A 19,609-nucleotide genomic window follows, 5' to 3' on the forward strand; every position below is an offset into this window, starting at 1 on the left:
TGGAGAGGAGACACTGTCTGCTTTTACATTCATCTACAGTGCAGTTCAGCCTGCAGAGAAAGGGACTGGGGAATCCGTCCTTAGTGCCTTTCTCTGTCTCAAAGAGGAGATATCAGGGGTCTGTTAAGACCCCCAATATCTCACCAAAGCCCCCCCAACAGGGCTGCTAAAAACAAAAAAAATAATTGTAAAAATAATAAAGTTAAATAAAGTTAAATAAAAAAAACTGACACACTGACACTGCCCCCCCCCCCAAAGAAAGCATTGTAAAAAATATATATATATATTGTAAAGAATATTTAAAAAAAATGAATTGTAAAAAAAAAAACTGACAGTGCAAGCGTTAGTACGGCATATTAGTGCCACTGTCAAAATAAAATTTTAAAAAAAGTAGCGGTAATTGGTATCGGCGAGTACTTGAAAAAAAGGATCGGTACTTGTACTCAGTCCAAAAAAAGTGGTATCAGGACAACCCTAATATATATATATATATATATATTGTATATTGTCTCGTTTTGTTGTGTACTCTTTTGGGGGTGTGGCTGTATTCCATTGTTCTATTGTGTCTGCCTTGTATATTATGGGATGTGTAAGTGTGTTTGCTATGAGGCATGGCGCATCCATCTGACTACAATGCTCTGCAGGTTCAGACTCACTTCACACTTGTGCGATGCCAAACAATGCATTGTTGTGCAGATCACATGCAATGTCTGTGTGATGCAAATTCAGCCATACAGTTTGAATGGCTAAATTTGCATCGCATTCGCACAAAAATGGTGCAGGACTCTTTTTTTGGTCCACACTGGAATCGGACCGCATGAGTGTTCACACCTATGTGATCCGATTCCTGCACCATTTCATGGTTCGTAAAGCGGTCTGTGAACCGATTTGAGGGTGTCATCAAAGTGGTTGTAAACCCTGTTACACCACTTGTACCTACGGGTAAGTCTATAATAAGGCTTACCTGTAGGTACTGTAAATATCTCCTAATCTTGAACGGTTTAGGAGATATTTACCATATACGTTTGCGCCAACGTCATGTGCCGTTTCTTCAGCAGTGTGTTGTGACCAGCGGCTCCTGCGCGCACGCACAGGAGTGACGTAATTTCGGCTCCAGCCAATCACAGTGCCAAAGCTTGCAAACCCGGAAGTAACTCTGGGAGACCTATTGCTGGTCATAGCGGTGTGCGGGGCCGCTGCAACAGCTTCGATCTAAGGTAAGTATTTTATAATGAGCACTTAGTATGTGATGCATACTAGCTCATTATGCCTCTTGTCTTACAGGGTTTTTTGTTTTGTTTTTCGGGTTAAAGGGGTTGTAAAGGTTTGTTTTTTATTTTCTAAATAGGTTCCTTTAAGCTAGTGCATTGTTGGTTCACTTACCTTTTTCTTAGATTTCCCTTCTAAATGTTTTTTTTCTTTGTTTGAATTTCTCACTTCCTTTTCCTCCTCGGTAAGCTGTTCTAGCTGACTAACCCCCGGCCAGAACAGCTCGGATAATGGGGGCAAGTTTACCGAGGAGAAACAGGAAGTGAGAAATTCAGACAAAGAAAAAAAAACATTTAGGGCAGGATTCACGTACAGCCGCGTAAAATTGTGCAGGCGTAACGTATCTGATTTACGTTACGCCTCCGCAACTTACACGGGCAAGTGCTGTATTCTCAAAGCACTTGCTCCGTAAGTTGTGGCGGCGTAAATCGGCCGGCGTAAGCCCGCCTAATTCAAATTTGGATCAGTTTTATATAAAACTACTGTGACCCGACGTGATTGACGTTTTTGCGGAACGGCATCGTCCGTGGAATTTCCCAGTGTGCATTGCTCCAAAGTACGCCGCAAGGACGTCATTGGTTTCGACGTGAACGTAAATGAAGTCCAGCCCCATTCACGGACGACTTACGCAAACGACGTAACTTTTTCAAACTTTGACGCGGGAACGACGGCCATACTTAACATTGTAATGCCGCACTTATGCCTCATATAGCAGGGGCAACTATACGCCGGGAAAAGCCTAACGTAAACATTGTAACTTTACTGCGTCGGTCGCGCGTACGTTTGGGAATTCGCGTATCTAGCTAATTTGCATACTCGACGCGGAATTCGACGGAAGCGCCAACCTAGGGGTCAAAATAAAATGCAGTTAAGATCCGACGGCGTATGAGACTTACGCCTGTCGGATCTAATGGATATCTATGCGTAACTGATTCTAAGAATCAGGCGCATAGATTCGACGGGTCGGATTCGGACTTACGACGGCGTACATGGCGCTGCGCCGTCGTAAGTCCTTTCAGAATCTGGCCCTTAGAAGGGAAATCACAGGAAAAGGTAAGTGAACCAACAATGCACTAGCTTAAAGAAACCAATTTAGAAAATAAAAAATGAACCTTTACAACCCATTTAACTTTGTATTGATACCCGTAGCAGTTTGCAGAGGGCAGTGAGAACCGATGGCCATTCATGTGCAATGCGGGAACCCACACTGGAATTGCGCTGAACCGAGCCTCAGTGCTATAATATAATATAATAAAGTTATATATAGTATAGTTATATAAAGTATAATAAATGCACAATTTTTATTTCATTCATGTGGGTACATTTATTTAATCTTTACGTGAGGTGGACCACGCCTTGAATTTTTTGGGCTGATGGTACCAGGTGTAGGTGAAATTATGAGGTGATCTGTATAGGAAGTGCCATTTATTTTTGGCTTATCTATAACTACAGTGGAAGCCATGGCAGGAGTGATCCCTCACAGCCCTGGTCTGCACATTCCTGGCTTATCTGACTGTCCTTTACTACAAGGGGGGCGTCCCTGAAACTTTTCTGAACTCTTCAGCTTCCCATCCCATCCCTTTCCCGCCCTGGAGCCACGTGACCCATTGAAGCCAAGCGCTAAACCTACAACGGGCGTGGCCTCAGTGAGTTGTAAGGCGTTTTGTTTTCGTGGCCAACCAATGATTGCCTCCCCTTGTCTCCAAGGTAGAAGGGACGCCGTGGTTGCTGCCGTGTTGTGTAAGTGTGGCTCCACCTCTTGTCCTGACGTCACCCCGGACTGTGTAGGGATGGTGTGCGGCGACTTGGCTTCATTCAGCGGGCAGAGCGTGGCCTGCTCGTTGCATTGAAGGAGGAGGGGGTGTTATCGCCGCGGGTCCCGGCTGCTCCATGGAGCTGCGAAGCGCTGGGCTGGCAATGGAGGCGAGGGACGGGGTGGCCGCCCTTCCCGGCGAGGGGGAGGACTACGAGAGCCTGCCGCCAGGAGTCTCCCCGCTCACCCACATGACGGCCGGGGCCGTGGCTGGTATCCTGGAGCACACAGTCATGTATCCGGTGGACTCTGTCAAGGTGAGAGCTGGGGAAAGGGGGCGGGGCCCGCTGACAGGTGTCATGGCGCTGTGCACAGCACGGGCATGGCATGGGAATGTCTCCTCTGTGTGTCGTCATCATCATTACATACACAACCAGCCTGCAATATAGGACAGCCCAGCAATACTCAGGCATGTCATATATTGCAGATTATCACTCATTATTATATGTGGGGGGCTGCATTCCTTTTCTTCTCTAAATGCTTTTCATCTAGTGATCCTGCCAGTAACAAATCTACTGTATATCAGTGAGACACAACTCTGGAGGAATAAGAACAGGAGGCACAGCAGCATTGACAGTGTGGGTGGTGTTGTGCTGTCAGATTTAAATACACTAACATTTAAGCCAAACTTCAGCTAATACTTTATAAGCGGTTACATCAGTAGATTATTTGTTTCCTTTTGGGGGCTAAAAGGGTTTTACATGCATAAAAGCTGATCTCAATGTTAAATGGCTGGCCTCACCCCTCTAAGGCTGCACTCACGCCTCCAGCGTCTTTGATTTGCAGCGATTCTGCCTGCGATAGTGTCACAGTTTAGGATTTTTAGGATTTTTTGCAAGTGTGAAAGCTTTCTTTCCTGGTGATCCTGTCAGTAAGTTTGTTGTCGGGCAATGCAGCAGTAAGACCCCTTTCACACTAGTGCCGCCCCGAGCGTCCGCAGTAAAATATCAGTAAAACGCTGCTATTTTACCATCGGATTTGTGGCGCATTTCGGCTGCTAGCGGGGAGCTTTTACCCCCCCACCCAGCAGCCGAGAAAGGGTTAAAACCGCCCGCATTGCGCCACTACAGCGGCGTATTGCTGGCGGTACGGCAGTGCTGCCCATTGATTTCAAAGGGCAGGAGCGCATCAGCAGCAATGAGTTCACCGCTCCAAAGAAGCTGCTGGCAGGACTTTTCCTGACACCCTGCCAGCGCAGCGCTCCAGTGTGACAGCCCTCAGGCTTTCACACTGGAGGCAATAGAGCAGCTGTTTTAGGGCAGATTGCAGGCGCTCTTTTTAACTCTATAGCGCCTGCAAAACGCCCTCAGTGTGAAAGGGGTCTTGGGCTGCAATCGCAACTCCAGCGTGGGAAGATTTGTCCGCAACTTCAAAATGCGGAAGGTGTCAATGACAAATCGCAGACCGCACATTTGACGTGCCCTCCATTTGAATGGCACCTAAAATAGCGATGCATCCCATGAAGCATGTCGCCTAAAAGTAGCTCCTGAACTATTTTCGGGCGACAAGCTTCACGCGATGCAGATTGCAGCGCGATTTATTGTGGCAGAACCGCACCACAATTTTAGGTGCCATTCAAATGAATGGCATCTCAAATGTGCTTTCTGCGGTTTGTCATTCACACCTTTGGCACTTTGAAATTGTGGGCAGAATCACAGAAAATCTGCCTGCGCTTCAGAGGTGTGATTGCATCCTGACATCTGCATGACAACGGACTTACTGGCAGGATCGGCAGAAAAAAAAAAACTTTCACACGTGTAGGGCCGATACAATCGATTATAATCAAAGTGGCAGCAGGTTAGTCAGGTGTTTTTCCTTTAAAGCAGGGGTTCACCTTATAAAACATTTCTAACACTACATCCAGCCCACTTCTGCAAATAAAATTACACTGACCTTTTTTTTTTTTCGCCGTAGATAGTGTTTATCGTTAGAATTCACTGCGGCTTCCGGGTAGGGAATCCCGCTGGAGTGGGCGTTCCTATAGACATGCCAATTGATTGACATGCTAAACGACGGCGCGCGCACAGCGCGTCACGACTTCCCGAAAGAAGCTCGGGTCGGATCTATTCGGCGCCGGTGCGCAGGCGCCAAATAGAGCCGAGCCGACCCGGGCTTCTTTCGGGAAGTCGTGACGCGCTGTGCGCGCGCCGTCGTTTAGCATGTCAATCAATTGGCATGTCTATAGGAACGCCCACTCCAGCGGGATTCCCTACCCGGAAGCCGCGGTGAATTCTAACAATAAACACTATCTACGGCAAAAAAAAAAAAAAAGGTCAGTGTAATTTTATTTGCAGAAGTGGGCTGGATGTAGTGTTAGAAATTTTGTATAAGGTGAACCCCTGCTTTAAGGTGCAGTGGTGGTACTTCAAGTGTGGGCGTACGAGACTTGCTGACCATCAGCCATAAATATGATTGAAAATAGTTGTTAACTATTTTTATCGATTAATCGGGCAGTCGATTGACCTGCATACAGAATACATTATTTGTTTATATATCGGGAAATCGAGTGAAGCACACATACAGCTCAGTACACCGTCCATACATGTCAGTAAGTGCCTGGGAACTGAATGTGTGAGGAGCAATGCCTCATGGGACATGTAGTCCTGGGCAGGAAGTAAGTGGCTCTAAAGGCAGAAGTTTAAAAAATTTAAATGGATCAAAAGCAAACTGCATAGGTGTGAACTGAGCCTTATGCTGGCCATACACTTATCAATTTCCAGAAAAGAATATTCATATGAGAAATCTCTGTACATTTGATGTTTGAAAATTTCACTTGCTTTTAAAATTCAGTTTTAAAATTAATGTAATTTCTGAACGAAAACACATACACTGTCTGAAAATTCCTTTCACCAAGAAGTTTTTTTATTCTGCTCCTTCCAATTTTATCCTCACTGTGGTTGAAAACTAACAACGTTTTGACCCTACACATGATATATATATATATATAATGTGTTATTTTTGAAGGAAGACATTTGTTTTTGTATGGCATTGGAAGTTCAGTCGCTGTAGAGCCGAGGGGGACATGCAAGGAAAATAAAAAAGAGCATTTTAGCTTGCACATGCTTGGATAATAAAATCAGCAGAGCTTCCCCTCATTTCAGATCTACCCCTCAGATTTACAGCGACTGCACTTCCAAGTGCACTTGTAGTGCAAATTGTATTTGCCTTTCGTAAATAACCCCCAATGTATCTCTTCTGTCTGTGGATTCAAGATTTTACTCTCTAACCATATAGTTGGTTATTTAGATTTACCACTGCATAGAGATATTTAAGAATACATTGCCCCTTTTTTTATTTATTTTTTTACTTTACATATTAACTAAATTTATACACCGTTTTTTTTTTTTTTTAATGTTATTCGATTAATTGAAACATTAATCAGCCAACCAATTTATTTTATGAGAATAATCGTTAGTTGCAGCCCTAAACACTTGCAAAGAGATCGTAACTGTGACATTAAAGCTGATCTGGCCAGTAACAAACCTGTATTAGCAAGACACAACTCTGGAGAAATGAGAACAGGAGGCACAGCAGCATTGTCAGTCTGGTGAGGGGTGGCGTTTGCTGTACTATCAGATTTAATTACACTAACAAATTAAAGCCAAAGTCCAGCTAAGGCTCCATGCACACTGAAGCTGATAAACTGCAGTTTATTGGCGTTTTGTTTTTAAAGCCCATAAACTGAACTCTATGTTAGCCTATGCACACCTGGGTGTTTTTTAGTGTTAATAATGAGCTTTGGAGTTTATTGGCTTTTTTCTGAATGCCCCAAATTTGCATTCAAAGTGCCGTTTTTCAACGGGAAAAAACGCAAAACGCTGGTGCCAGCGTTTTTTTGCTTTTTTTATTTTTTTATTTTTCTATTGAAAAAATAAATAAATAATAAAAAGAAAAAAGCTACACTCAAAAACGCTGATTAAAGCTATTGCAAAAACGCTAAAAAAAATTGAAATACTCCCTGCAAAACTGCTGGCGTTTTATTTTTTATTTTTTATTTTTTTATAGCTTTTATCAGCTTCAGTGTGCATGGAGCCTTATACTTTATAAGCAGTTACAGCAAACGTGTGTTGTGTTCGTTTTTTTCCTTTAGGGATAAAGGTTCTAGGCTCCATGCACACTGAAGCTGATAAACTGCAGTTTATTGGCTTTTTTTTTTTTTTAAACCCCATAAACTGCACTCTATGTTGGCCTATGTGCCCATGCACACATGGACGTTTTTTAGTGTTAATAAGCAATGCAGATAAACGCAGCTCGCAAGCATTTTTAGCTAAAAAGTGCTACACTGAAAAAAAAAAAGCTAATAAAAGCTTTAACTGATGCAGTTTGCTGCAATTGCAGCACATTTTATCGTGGCTGGACCGCACTGCGTTTTTTGAATTGCATCTTAAGTGTGTGTTTGGTGTTTTTTATTTTTATTTTTTTGCATTAATAGTTTTTATTGAATTTTAGAAACAAAACAAAATACATAGGACACATAGTCAAATTCCAGAGTTGACATAAACTATACTATAAATACATCTATGTAACAGAGAACCAATGTAAAAACAAAAGAAAGTGAATGAATATCGGAGAAGAGAGCGACTACAAGGTATAACCTGAGGCTTTATTAGGGAAGCATTGGAAGACAATATTTCCAGGTTTGTTGGCATGTAGGATAATGCCCTGTACACACGATCACATTTTGTGATGAAAACAAATGTCATTTTTATCATGGAAAAAAATGACATTTTTCCAACTTCATCATTAAAAATGATGTTGCCCACACACCATTGTTTTTGAAAAATGATGAACAAAGTGACGGCACTCTAAAGGGGAAGTTCTATACGCCTTGAGGCTGCTTTTAGCTGGTTACTTGTTAGTAAAAGACGATTCACGCTTTTTTGTCTGTTACAGCGTGATGAATGTGTGATCTCCATTATGAATGGTAGTTTTACCTCCCGTCTCATAACTTGCTTCTGGGCATGTGCGGGTTTAAAACGTAATTTTTGCCCACACACGATCATTTTTTATGACACAAAAAATGACATTTTAAAAAATGACATAAAAAATTCAAGCATGTTCGAATTTTTTTTTTGTTTTTTTCATTTTTCAGAAGACATAAAATGACATTTTGCCCACACACGATCATTTTAAATGAAATTTTTAAAAATGTCATTTTATTTCATCACAAAAAGTGATCGTGTGTACAGGGCATTAGTGTTAGCTCTGATGGATAGAGCCTTTTCATTCTCCGCCTTCTGTGGTTTGTCATTCACACCTCAGCGCTTTGAAATCGCAGGTAATCTGCCCACAATTCAAAACAGAGGTGTGATTGCAGCCTAATTGTTGCATCTGCATGACACCAGACTTGCTGGCAGGATCACCAGGAAAGAAAGCTTTTGCAAAAAATCATAACAGTGACACTAAATGTGGCCTGCAGAGCCCTCTGATGTGGCCCGCGACCTCCTGCTGGTTGGCAAGCCCAGATTGCAGGTTGCCGACCTGCCATCCTAGAGCATCAGCTTTGTGAATAAAGCCAGCGGTAGAGGAAGCACGCGGTATTTCAGAAAGTGCACTACACCTGCAGGATGCAATAGACCTCTATGGCAAAGTGCAGCTAACTGGCGTGAAAACCACAGGTAAACTGCCCCGCACCCACGTGGGTAGACTGGAGACATTCAGTATCAAAGCAGCCTTGGGCCTCTTTCACACAAACGGCCTGACCCAATCGGATCCTCCATTCACCTCTATGGAGCAGCAGATGTAAACAGACTTGTGTATATTTACACCCGCCTACCTCCAGTCTGATCTGCTAAAAAAAAAAAAAACAGAAGTGGATCCGTCCTCTTCCATCTGATTGGATCAGAGGGCCCATAGAGTAGATTGAGCTGTGTCTGTTTCGCATATGCAGACTGGACACAGACCTGTCATCTGCCCGCTCCGCTCGTTGTGGCCCTCGAATGGTTACTAAGTTGCTTAAGTGGCCCTTGGCCTTCAAAAGATTGGGCACCCCTGCACTAAAGTGTACCATTGCACCCATAGCATTAACACACACTTTTTTGACATGTTTAAAGCTTGTTAAAGAATACATCCAGACTCCCAAGTAAAAAAATGTATATATTTATACTCCTTTTTTTCTTCTTGGGAAAAGTGGGCTGTAAACACTAAAGATAAGTTTACAGGGAATTACTAATAAACTTGAATAAAGGGCGTTGACAAGCTTCAGCTCCTTCCAGACTCAACATGTAGCTTAATTTTTGCCGCAGAGCAAAACAAATGCTTCTTTTTTTCAGATGTGGACAGATCTGTCCATATTATCCATTGCAGGATACTTTTATTAGGTGTTTGGGGAGGGGCAAATGTACACCTTCATATGTACGCCTGTTTCTAATCTCAGTGTGAAAATGAATGCAGCCATCATATCCAAGAATTGGTGCGCTGCAATATGTTTGCTTTTGGGTTTAATACTGCTGTAATGTCAGCATGGACAGTAACGGTTACATTGTTACGCCGTCCTTGTGGAGGAAATGCATAGGGGCTGCACATGGCTAAAAATACTCAAATAACTGTACACTGACCTCTGCAGGAGATGAGCTAATCCTTCAAGGGCAGGATGTATCGGATGAATGGAAGCCCCAAGGTTAAGTTCACACTGCAGCACACTCTGAAAAGAGGTGCGGTGGATCGCTTTTCACAGGGTGGCTTGCGGGCACTCAGGAGGCAATCCTGTCATCTGTTGAACATCGTTTGCAGTGCGGCCCCATTGAGTCAATAAGGCAAGTTTTGACTGGCGTAGCCACCTGTGAGCACAACATGCTACCTTAACCACTTCCATACTTGGCACATATACCCCCCTCCTGACCAGGTGAAATTTCAGCTTCCGGCACTGCGTCGCTTTAACTGACAGTTGCGCGGTCGTGCGACGTGGCTCCCAAACAAAATTGGCGTCCTTTTTTCCCGACAAATGGAGCTTTCTTTTGGTGGTATTTGATCACCTCTGCGTTTTTTTTTTTTATTTTTTTTTTTTGCGCTATAAAACAAAAAAAGCAACAATTTTGAAAAAAAATTCAATATTTTTTACTTGTTGCTATAATAAATAGCCAAATTTTTTTTTCCAAATTTTTTTCTCAGTTTAGGTCGATACGTATTCTTCTACATATTTTTGGTAAAAAAAAAAAAAATAATAATAAAAAAAAAAAAAAATCGCAATAAGCGCTTACAAAATATGGGACAGAATTATTATTATTTTTATTTTTTTTACTAGTAATGGCGGCGATCTGCAATTTTTTTTTATTGGGACTGCGACGTTATGGCGGACACATCGGACACTTTTGACACATTTTCGGTCTCCTCTGTCCCCTGACAGGACGTGGAGCTCTGTGTTTACACACAGAGCTCCACGTCCCTGCTCTGTCACTGCTGATCGTGGGTGCCTGGCGGACATCGCGACCGCCAGGCACGCGCATCGGCATCTCGGAGACGCGCCGGGCGCGCGCCGGCGCGCTCGCGTGCCCCCCAGTGGCCGGAGGAATCCAGGACGTCAAATGACGTCCTGTTGAGTTTCCAGAGCCACTGTGAAGCCATCATTTTACATGCGGCCGGTATTCAAGTGGTTAAAGCAGTTGTATACCCGCAGAAAAAAAATCCCCCCCCCCCCCCCCCCCCCCCCCCGTGTAATTCAAAGGCATAATGAGCTAGTATGCCCTGCTGACATTTTCCCAGGTTCGCAGCTCCGGCGCTGTGAGTGGCCGGAGTCGCTCTGGCATCGCTGACGTCAGCGGCTACATGCAAGGTGAATTTCTCCTAAACCGTACAGGTTTGGGAGATATTAATTTTTCCTACAGGTAAGCTTCATTATAGGCTTACCTGTAGGTAAAAATTGGCTGACGGTGTATACAATCACTTTAATGTTTTGCTCACACATTTACGAAATGCACTGAAGACGATTGCTGCACTTGCAGTGCCATTCATTGTTAATGACAGTCTAAACGCAGCAGGTAGACGTGCTTTATTTCCACAGGGAAAAATGAGCAACGAATGCAGCAAAACATGCAAGGTTCAACATGGCTTAAAGCTACAGGAGCTACTTTGCTGTGTGTAGGGCAGTTAATTGAAATAAATGGGCCGCCCTACGTGTGTAGTGGGAAAATGATCACAGGAAAAAAATGCAAAAGCTTGCAAGTGTACAAAGCGCTAGGTGCGATTGGGGCCTAAACGGGCTGCACCAGGTGCACAGCCCCATTTGACAGTTGGCAATGTCGCCGCCTGAAATCTACACCTCCATGCTGTGACCGCCTGCATTTATCACATTTGCGGCACATCCCCATTCACTTGAGTGGGTCACATTTGGCAGCACTGCCCGCCGTGCACAAAGGGGGTTTTCCATTTTTGCTGCTGCCATATTGCATGTGTACGACCCCCATACGGCTGTCTTTGCAGCTTAAACCCCCCCCCCCCGACCTATTTTCACATATAGGTAAGCCTATATGTACTAAAAATATCTCCTAAACGAGCGCCGTTTAGGAGATATTTGCCTTGTTGCGTGCCGATGTCATCGGCGCATGCTCGGTGATGAAACTGCTCTCCATGCCGTTTCTTCCCCAGCGTGTGCCGTGACTGGCGTCTCCTGCGTGCGTGCAGGAGTAACGTCACGCAGCTCTGGCCAGTCGCAGAACCGGAGTCCACGGCCCCGCAAGGAAGAGGGGTGAAGATGGATGCTTCCAGCAGTGGGGACATTGTGGGCTTTGTTTGTAGGGAAGTGCCACATAATGGGCTAGTATGGGATGCACGATGAATCATGAAGTTTACCTCCACTTTAAGGGGGCTGTAAACATGCTGCTCAACTGTCTATTTTTACTACCTCCTTGACCACATGGTGTCCATACGTGTTGGAATGTGACTTTGCAAAATTTCCAAAACCATGTAATATGGGGACAAATCTATGGGCTCATTCACACCATCCTGCATGCTAAAAAAAAACAAAAAAACACATGTGCCTCCGTTGGAAGCGGTGCGATGTATTGTTACACTAGAGCAGCGTTTCACTTTTTTTAGACAATTGAATCCCCGCCATGTCTGTTCAGCTGTGCTGATCTGCATAGAACAATACAGGCTCCATTCAAGGGCACAGAGAAGATAAGTGTTCTCCATGTGCCCTGATCAGGTGCTCTAGTGCAGTGTTTCTCAACTTCAGTGCTCAAGTTGCCCCAACAGGTCATGTCTCAGGCTTTCCATTATTTTACACAGGTGATTTGATCAGTTTCACTGCCTAGATTTTATCTGAGGGAAATCTGGAAATTCTCCTGTGCAGTGGGTATGTGACTGCGCCACAAAGCTTTATTTTTTTTTTTTTTAACAAACAAGGTTGGTCTTTATTGAATGAACGAAGGTACATGACACAGTACAAGCAGTAAAACAAACAAAGCAGGGTACATCATACACAGTGTACATGAGCTAGGGGAGAACCCTCAAGGTACATCAAGCAAGGTACACACAGCCAGAAACAACTGTAATTTAAAATCAGGAGATTAATATTAAATGAATAAACAACAAGTGGGGGGGGGGGGGGGGAAGGAAGCCCACACCAATCACCACACAATGGAGCAATCACATCCGAGTCCAAATTACATGGGTTAATCCAAGGTCCCCATACCCGTTCGTATTTCAACGTGCACCCCCTATTGATGTACGTCAGTTTGTATAAAGGTAAAGCAGCATTAACCGAGTCCATCCACGCTCCCACCGTGGGCGGGGCTCTAGAATTCCATTTAAACAGAATCCCCTTTTTGGCATAAAAGAGCAACATTGACAACAGAATTTTAGTATACCGAAGGCCTTTGGTCATCCTGTATCCCCAATTGGCCCAAGGCAGGGGTAATCAGGATATCCAACTGCAGCCAAACATTATTAAAGTCAAAGATGGCAGACCAGTAGTCCGAGAGCCCGGGACAGGCCCAGAACATGTGAACGTAAGTAGCTTCGGGAGAATGGCAGCGCGGGCAGTTAGGAGAATGTTGCAGATATATTCCATGCAGCCTCTGAGGCGTATAGTATACCCTATGGAGGAACTTCGTCTGTATAAGTTTGTCTCTGGACAATATCACTAATTTATAACTATCCTCAAAACAATCTTCCCAGGATTCCCTATCCAGGGACGGGATATCATCCTCTCACTTTCTCCATAGTGACTCCATCTTTGGGGAATCTTTCCGCAGTAGAGTCACATACAGCTCTGAAAGGGGTTTAGCCAGGGAGTCCTGAGCCAAGAGCTCCTCCACCACATGCAAACCCAGGCTAAGGGGGGCCCCAAAGAACAAAAAAGAGCTTTTTGTTCTCTGCCAGGATGTTCCCCGTCCCTGAAGGGCAGCAAGGCCATTGTAACCAGTTTTAATATTTGTGGAAAGTCCCATGCGGAATATTGACTAACTGTCGGACAATCCACCCGTGCGCAGGAGCTTGTGTGTCTTTTGTGTATTACTTTGCTAAGGGGGGCCCTAAAGGCATGCCTCAGCTGGAAGTAACGGAACAGCATCCAGCCTGGCAGGCCAAACCTGCCTGCCAACTCCCGAAAGGGGAGCAGAGACCCACCGGAGACAATGTCCTTCAGCAGCTTGACTCTGTATCTGGCCCACAGATGCGTATCGGGTACAGATCTAAAATGCCCAAGGGAGGGGTACCCCCACAGTGGAGTGAAGGGAGACCACCGGCCCAGAGACAGGAACTTTGTATTATCTTTGCAACTTTGGCTACCAATTCAGAGGGTTCAGTAATATCACACTCCTATATTATGATTTGTCAAAGTCTCAAAGCATCAGTTGCATAAAGTCGCCATGCAAAGTCTAACAACTTTGGGGCAGTGGCAGTGTGAACCAAAATATTGGATTTATTTATGGCTAACATAATTTGGATAAATACTTGCTTGTATATCTCTATCTAGCCAAACGCAGCAATAAAGAAAACATTCTAACCTTGCTGCTCAAAGTGTTTTCTGCCAAGTCTGTTAATCGCACAAAACCATTTGATTCTTCTGAGCTCAGCAAGCTAAGTTTACTTGTATGTGTTTATTGCTTATATAGCCCAGAGGCCTTTAATTATGTCTTTTGCAATGCAGTCTAGTGGAAGTGTCTGGACACGTTGGATTAAACTGGAGATGTATGTCATATTCACATTGGTGTCATTTTTAATAGAGCAGCGTTGGGATTAGCCTCGTGGTTTTTGTGTGTAGACTTGGTTTAAAGGAAGGGTTTTTTTTTTGTTTTTCCCCCCTCATGGATGGTTTAGACTCTGAGAGATCAGTTGTGGTGTCATATGGCGGTCAGCCCCCCAGGAAGTATACCACATTACAGCTGTCACTATAGCTGTGATAACTTCCCTGACAAATGCAGAAGTTTCGGTGAATGTTGAAGAAGAAACGGTTACATGTAGCAATCCTCATCTTTGGTGTTGTATCCTCCCTGTGTGTACGGAAGAAATGTTTTATTTCTCACCTTATAAGCATAGCTTTATCTTGGAGCAGGTGTGATCAGCTTACCAGGGGTAGGGGGCCACAACTGCAGCTCCTAACCTTACCAAAGGGCCACATGTAATGTTCTTTGTATGTTTTACTACAGAAGACTGTTTGTGGACATACCCATCGGAGATTATCGAGGACTATGGACGTACCATAGGATAGTTCAGGGGTCTGCAACCTTTAAGACATAAAGAGCCACTTGGACCCGTTTCCGAAGGAAAAAAAAACTGGGAGCCGCAAAATATTGTACAGTATTGCATTTGCTGGGCATGTGGAGGTGGAATCTTATCTGATATTGTCAATATCGGATAAGATTCCACCTCCACATGCCCAGCAAATGCAATACTGTACAATATATCAGATAAGATTCCACCTCCACATGCCCAGGCTGGCCCCAGCCCTAGACTAGGCCACTCCCCCCCAGTCCCAGACACTTCCAATCCACACATGATGCCAGTCCTCACCTGCGCTGCCTGCTCTAGTGCTCTTACTGTCTGTGTCACTCGTCTGTCTCGCTCTCTTCGCAGGGCAACGGTCTTTGATCCGGAGCGGAGGATATGTCGGGGGCTGAGCTGAGAGATCTCGAGTCGTGACAGGCTGAGGCGGGCGGGAGACTCCAGGCGCATGCATGCGCCAGCACCACCTGGGCCGCGAGCACAGACAGGCCAGCTATGTGGCCAGTCACATGACGCGCCGTGACCGAATCACAGGCCAGCTCAGGCCTGTGGCCACATGACCCCCCTGCCCCCCCCGCACGCCGCGCAGTAGATGTAATTGCGGTAACGCCGCCCAAGTAATGGGAACGGCGTTACCGCGAGGGTAAGAGTAATCAGGTAGATTACTCGTTGCCCTCAAAAAGGTGCCCCGGAGCCGCGGCAAAGGTTCAAAAGAGCCGCATGCGGCTCCGGAGCCGCAGGTTGCAGATACCTGGGATAGTTGAAGACACTGAGCATGCTACATGTGTGGTTGGAGACATGGTGCAGGTTATAGGCAACGTCTGGGAAATGTTGCAAGAGACTTCCAGAGATCACTGTCATTAGTTTCTTCACCAGTCAATGCTGACTGCTGGGTCTGAGGACTGTGCAAGTACCAAAGGGTCACATTTGGCCTACAGGTTGGACACCAAAATGTCAGATACTGAGTAAGGATGAGCTTCAGCGTGTTCGCATAGTACACGTGCAGAGCCCGCCAGGAAGTGTGCAAGGCGCTGCGCTAATCACAGCCAGGGAGACATTTCCCGATCTCTGCAGCCGAGCATCGAGAAATGTCTCCCTGGCTGTGATTAGCTCAGCGCCGTGCAGAATTCCTGGCGGGCTCTGCACGTGTACTATGCGAACACGCCGGAGCTCATCCTTAATACTGAGCCTTGTATCTGAAGTGCCAGGTGCGTGTAAAAGAGCCTACTCATAGGTTGAACACATGAGAAAAGTATCGGTCTGAAGTTGTACACTTTGGATGCTTTAGTTCTTCTAAACTTCAATCCAGACTTAAGAAGTTGAGGGTTCTCGGGGGGGATAGGAATAAGGTATAATACTCGCTGTATTCATTGCTCTGCAGGCTTTTCCCCTCGTTATCGAACTAGTCCTCTGAAGCAACTTTTTTTTTTTTTCACTACCTGCTTGTAGCTCTCTGGTGTCATCCTATACCGTGTGGGACCTGTAGTTCTGCATTGTATGTGAGGACACAGAGGCCCCACCCACATAGGGTGACTCTTACATCAGGGACGGCAATCTCTGCCCCCAGCTGTGGTGAAACTACAAATCCCATCATGCCTCTAGGACTCATGCCTGTGATTGTCAGGCTCTTGCAAGCATCTCATGGGCCGAGGTTGCCTACCCCTGGCTTGCATCATGCTGTAGACCAGGGGTCTCTGCACTTTCTGAACAAAGGGCTGGTTTACTGTCCTTGAGGCTTTCAGGGGGGCCAGATTGTGGCCAATGGGTTTAGAAAGTGCACCATGTTTGGTTTTAGTGGAAGGACTAGTTGCCTATTGCTATTGGTGGGAGGAATGGTGCCCCATCCTTGGTGTCACTGAATGGCATGATGCCAGATAAAGGTAAGCAAAGGGGCACATCAGGCTCGTGGAGTACAGTTTGGAGACTCCTGTCCTAGTCCATTGGTGGTCGGCTTTCTTGATATGGGGGGAGGTTTCAAGTGTGACCCCCCCAACATCAAGGGCCGCACATAAAATTTAGTGAATTATCATTGTCGGAGACGGCAGACCCACAACAATATAAAGTCAGACAGTCAATCTCTGACCGTCTCCTGTATGTCCACAGTCTCCTGCAACTTGCCTGTAGTCTCTGACTGAGATTGTGAACATGCGATCTAAGAATTGTTAGGGACATGCTTCAAGAGACGGTTCTTTTACACGAGGCTGCTAGAAATCACTGCTATAACAGGGCAATAGGAAAAAACTGATTAGTATCTGCAGGGGCCTCAGCCTGCTGGGTGAATGGGGGGACGGGACAACTGTGTATAGCCAGCTTTAGGGTTTGTTCATTCTGTATGGAGGTGCATTAGAGCCGGTTCACACAGGGGCTACCTGTCGGGCGACTCAGCTGCCTGACAAGTCGCGGTCCGCTCTATTCAATGAAACCGTTCTAATAGGAGCGACGCAAATCGCTCCGACTTAGAAAAAGGTTCTTGTATGACTTTGTGGGCGACTTGTATTGACTTCAATACAGAAGTCATTTTGCAAGTTGCCTCTCAAGTCGTCTGGGGGCGACTCGGCAAGTCGATCTCAAAAGTCGTGCCACCTGTGTGTGAAGCGGCTCTGAGGGACATCCTTCGACAGCAAAATCAGTCAGTCTGCGGTGAGGTTGGTGTAAAGCTGTCCAAACATGGTTGGAAGTTCAGCAGGAACCAGCTGATGTTTAATCCATGTATGGGCACTGTGGTTGCCACTGGTTGGACGTAAGCCGGTCTGATGGACTTCTGTACAACCGTCCTGTTTTTGGCCGCCCGATCAGCACTGAAGGCTCTGCCCGGCAGCAGTGACCAGTGTATTTTTTTATTTTTTTTTTGCAACATTTTATTTTTATTGGGTTATATAAACAAGCAAGACATCACTGTATCATAAGGTACAGAGTATTGAAAACATCAACAGAATTGACAACCGAGAAATTGTTCAAAGGAGAACATGGAAACACATGACATGTACACGGTGTCCAAAGACGCAGAACACAGGAGTGATCCGCATCGTTTTTCAAGATCATAGAAAGCAAACAACTCTTAGGTATACATTGGAAGTATAAACGGGGAATATAAAAAAAAACAGACTATGGTGAGGGCAACGGCAGTGATCAGTGTATTCTGATGGCAGAGAAGTCTCCCAGCTGTCAGAATACAATGGCTTGGCAGGAGGATCCACTTCGAATGTATGGAATAAACTTTCGTTCAACTTACTGGTTTGAAGGAAAAAAAATTGTCTAACGTGTGAATCCAATACCACTTTGATAAAAACACAATTTGCTTTTCCATCGGACAAAAGCTGGATGTGCAGACTATAAACATTTTGTCGGATGTGAACTCAACGTCTGATTTTTGTTTCATTAGTACAGTTTTGGTACGAAACAAATTGTAAGAGCAAGACTACGCATGCTCAAACGGAAAATACATACAAAACTATTTAACGCATTACGTCACTCCAGACGTTGTATTCTGTCGTATGAAAATTTTCGGATTGTGAGTAACTTCTTTACTTTCGACATGAGACCAGCATGTCACAAAAAACGGAGGTTCGGTGGTCCGAAAATATAAGCGTGTGTACAAGGTTTTAGATTCAGGTTACATCGTTGTATATGTTTGACTTTTATTATATTGTCCTGAATTTTGTCAACTGTGCTGTTCATTCAGATTTAATGATTGCTATTGCAGGACATGATCATATCTGATTGTTGCTCCGTATCCACCTGCATTTTCCTCTGGGCTGGCTGTAGAGTTGGGTTTTCAGGTAATAGATCACGGTCATAGCTGGCAGCTTTGTGTATCCGTCCTTTTTTGCGTGCCGACCTTTGTCCTTTACTACTTCAGTATTACTTAACATGCAGATTACACTACACAGCTACTCGGTCATGGCTAGGCCTTTTGTTTTAAAGGGCTATAAATGTATAAATCTGTTATCTTTTTAAAAGTAGTCAAATAATCTTGTGTAAATTTGTGTCCTTTCCTGTATTATTAGAAATCCATCTAACCACTTGCCATGCTTGGGCCATTTATTTTTGGCCTCAGGAACAAGCCTTTTTCAGCGGGTGATCGGGTTTTTGGTAAAAATGTCCAACCTCCTTCACAGTGCTTGTAAGGGGGTCCGCCCCCTCTTGGTGCTGATCCTTGGCTCTCGTGTGCTACCGGGGAGCCTGGGACCACTGCAGGCAGTAAGGCCGGCTGTCTTTGTAGCAAATAAAGCCAGACTTAATGAGGATTTCATGGTCTTTGGTATTGGTTTTTAGTGCACTCATTCCCTGGCTGGTACTGGCCAAGGAAGCGGTCGATCAAACCAGTCCGTGTTTAACCACTTCCCGTGGTTCTGCTATCCTGACTTGGTGTCCTATGACGTCCAGCAGGATAAGCTGCCTTCGTGGGTGGTGCGCAGCGATCGGTGGCGTGTCTGTTTTGACACACCGCATCTCAGAGCCAGCGTTGGAGGAGGACCTGTCGCCACTGAGAATGCTTCAATCTTCCACCACTACATAAGTGACCGGGGGGGAGCGATGACATCAGTGTATGTAATGTATGCTGGACCTTCAGAGCGCATGCGTAAGTGACGTCACCGGCTGCATGCAGTCTGAATATCTCCTACGCAGTGCAAGTGTAGGAGAGTCACAGTACCTACAGGTAAATCTTATTATAGGCTTACCTGTACGTATAATGGGCGTAACAGTTTACTATCACTTTAACCTTGCAGTGTGCACCTAGGCTCAGTGCTTATGTGGGTGCACCCTCTGTTTGGTGTTCGGCCCCTTTTACACAATTGTTGTTGTGGTTGGGTCCGCCTGAAAAACTGCCAGACCTGATTGGACAGTCCATCCGCCCCCTAT

At 45.1% G+C, this 19,609-nt stretch overlaps 1 protein-coding gene across 1 annotated transcript in view; it reads left to right on the forward strand.

Annotated features, from left to right (window-relative positions):
- Positions 1 to 2,981: 2,981 nt before the first annotated feature.
- SLC25A37 (solute carrier family 25 member 37) overlaps positions 2,982 to 19,609 on the forward strand; it is a 37,601-nt gene continuing 20,973 nt past the window's right edge. Inside the window, exon 1 of the mRNA XM_040346083.1 lies at positions 2,982 to 3,339. Coding sequence (XP_040202017.1) covers positions 3,160 to 3,339 — 180 coding nt within the window. The 5' untranslated portion in view covers positions 2,982 to 3,159. The remainder of the gene's footprint in view (positions 3,340 to 19,609) is intronic.

The sequence above is a fragment of the Rana temporaria genome, chromosome 3 (genome assembly GCF_905171775.1).
Source record: "Rana temporaria chromosome 3, aRanTem1.1, whole genome shotgun sequence".
Taxonomy (NCBI): Eukaryota; Metazoa; Chordata; class Amphibia; order Anura; family Ranidae; genus Rana; species Rana temporaria.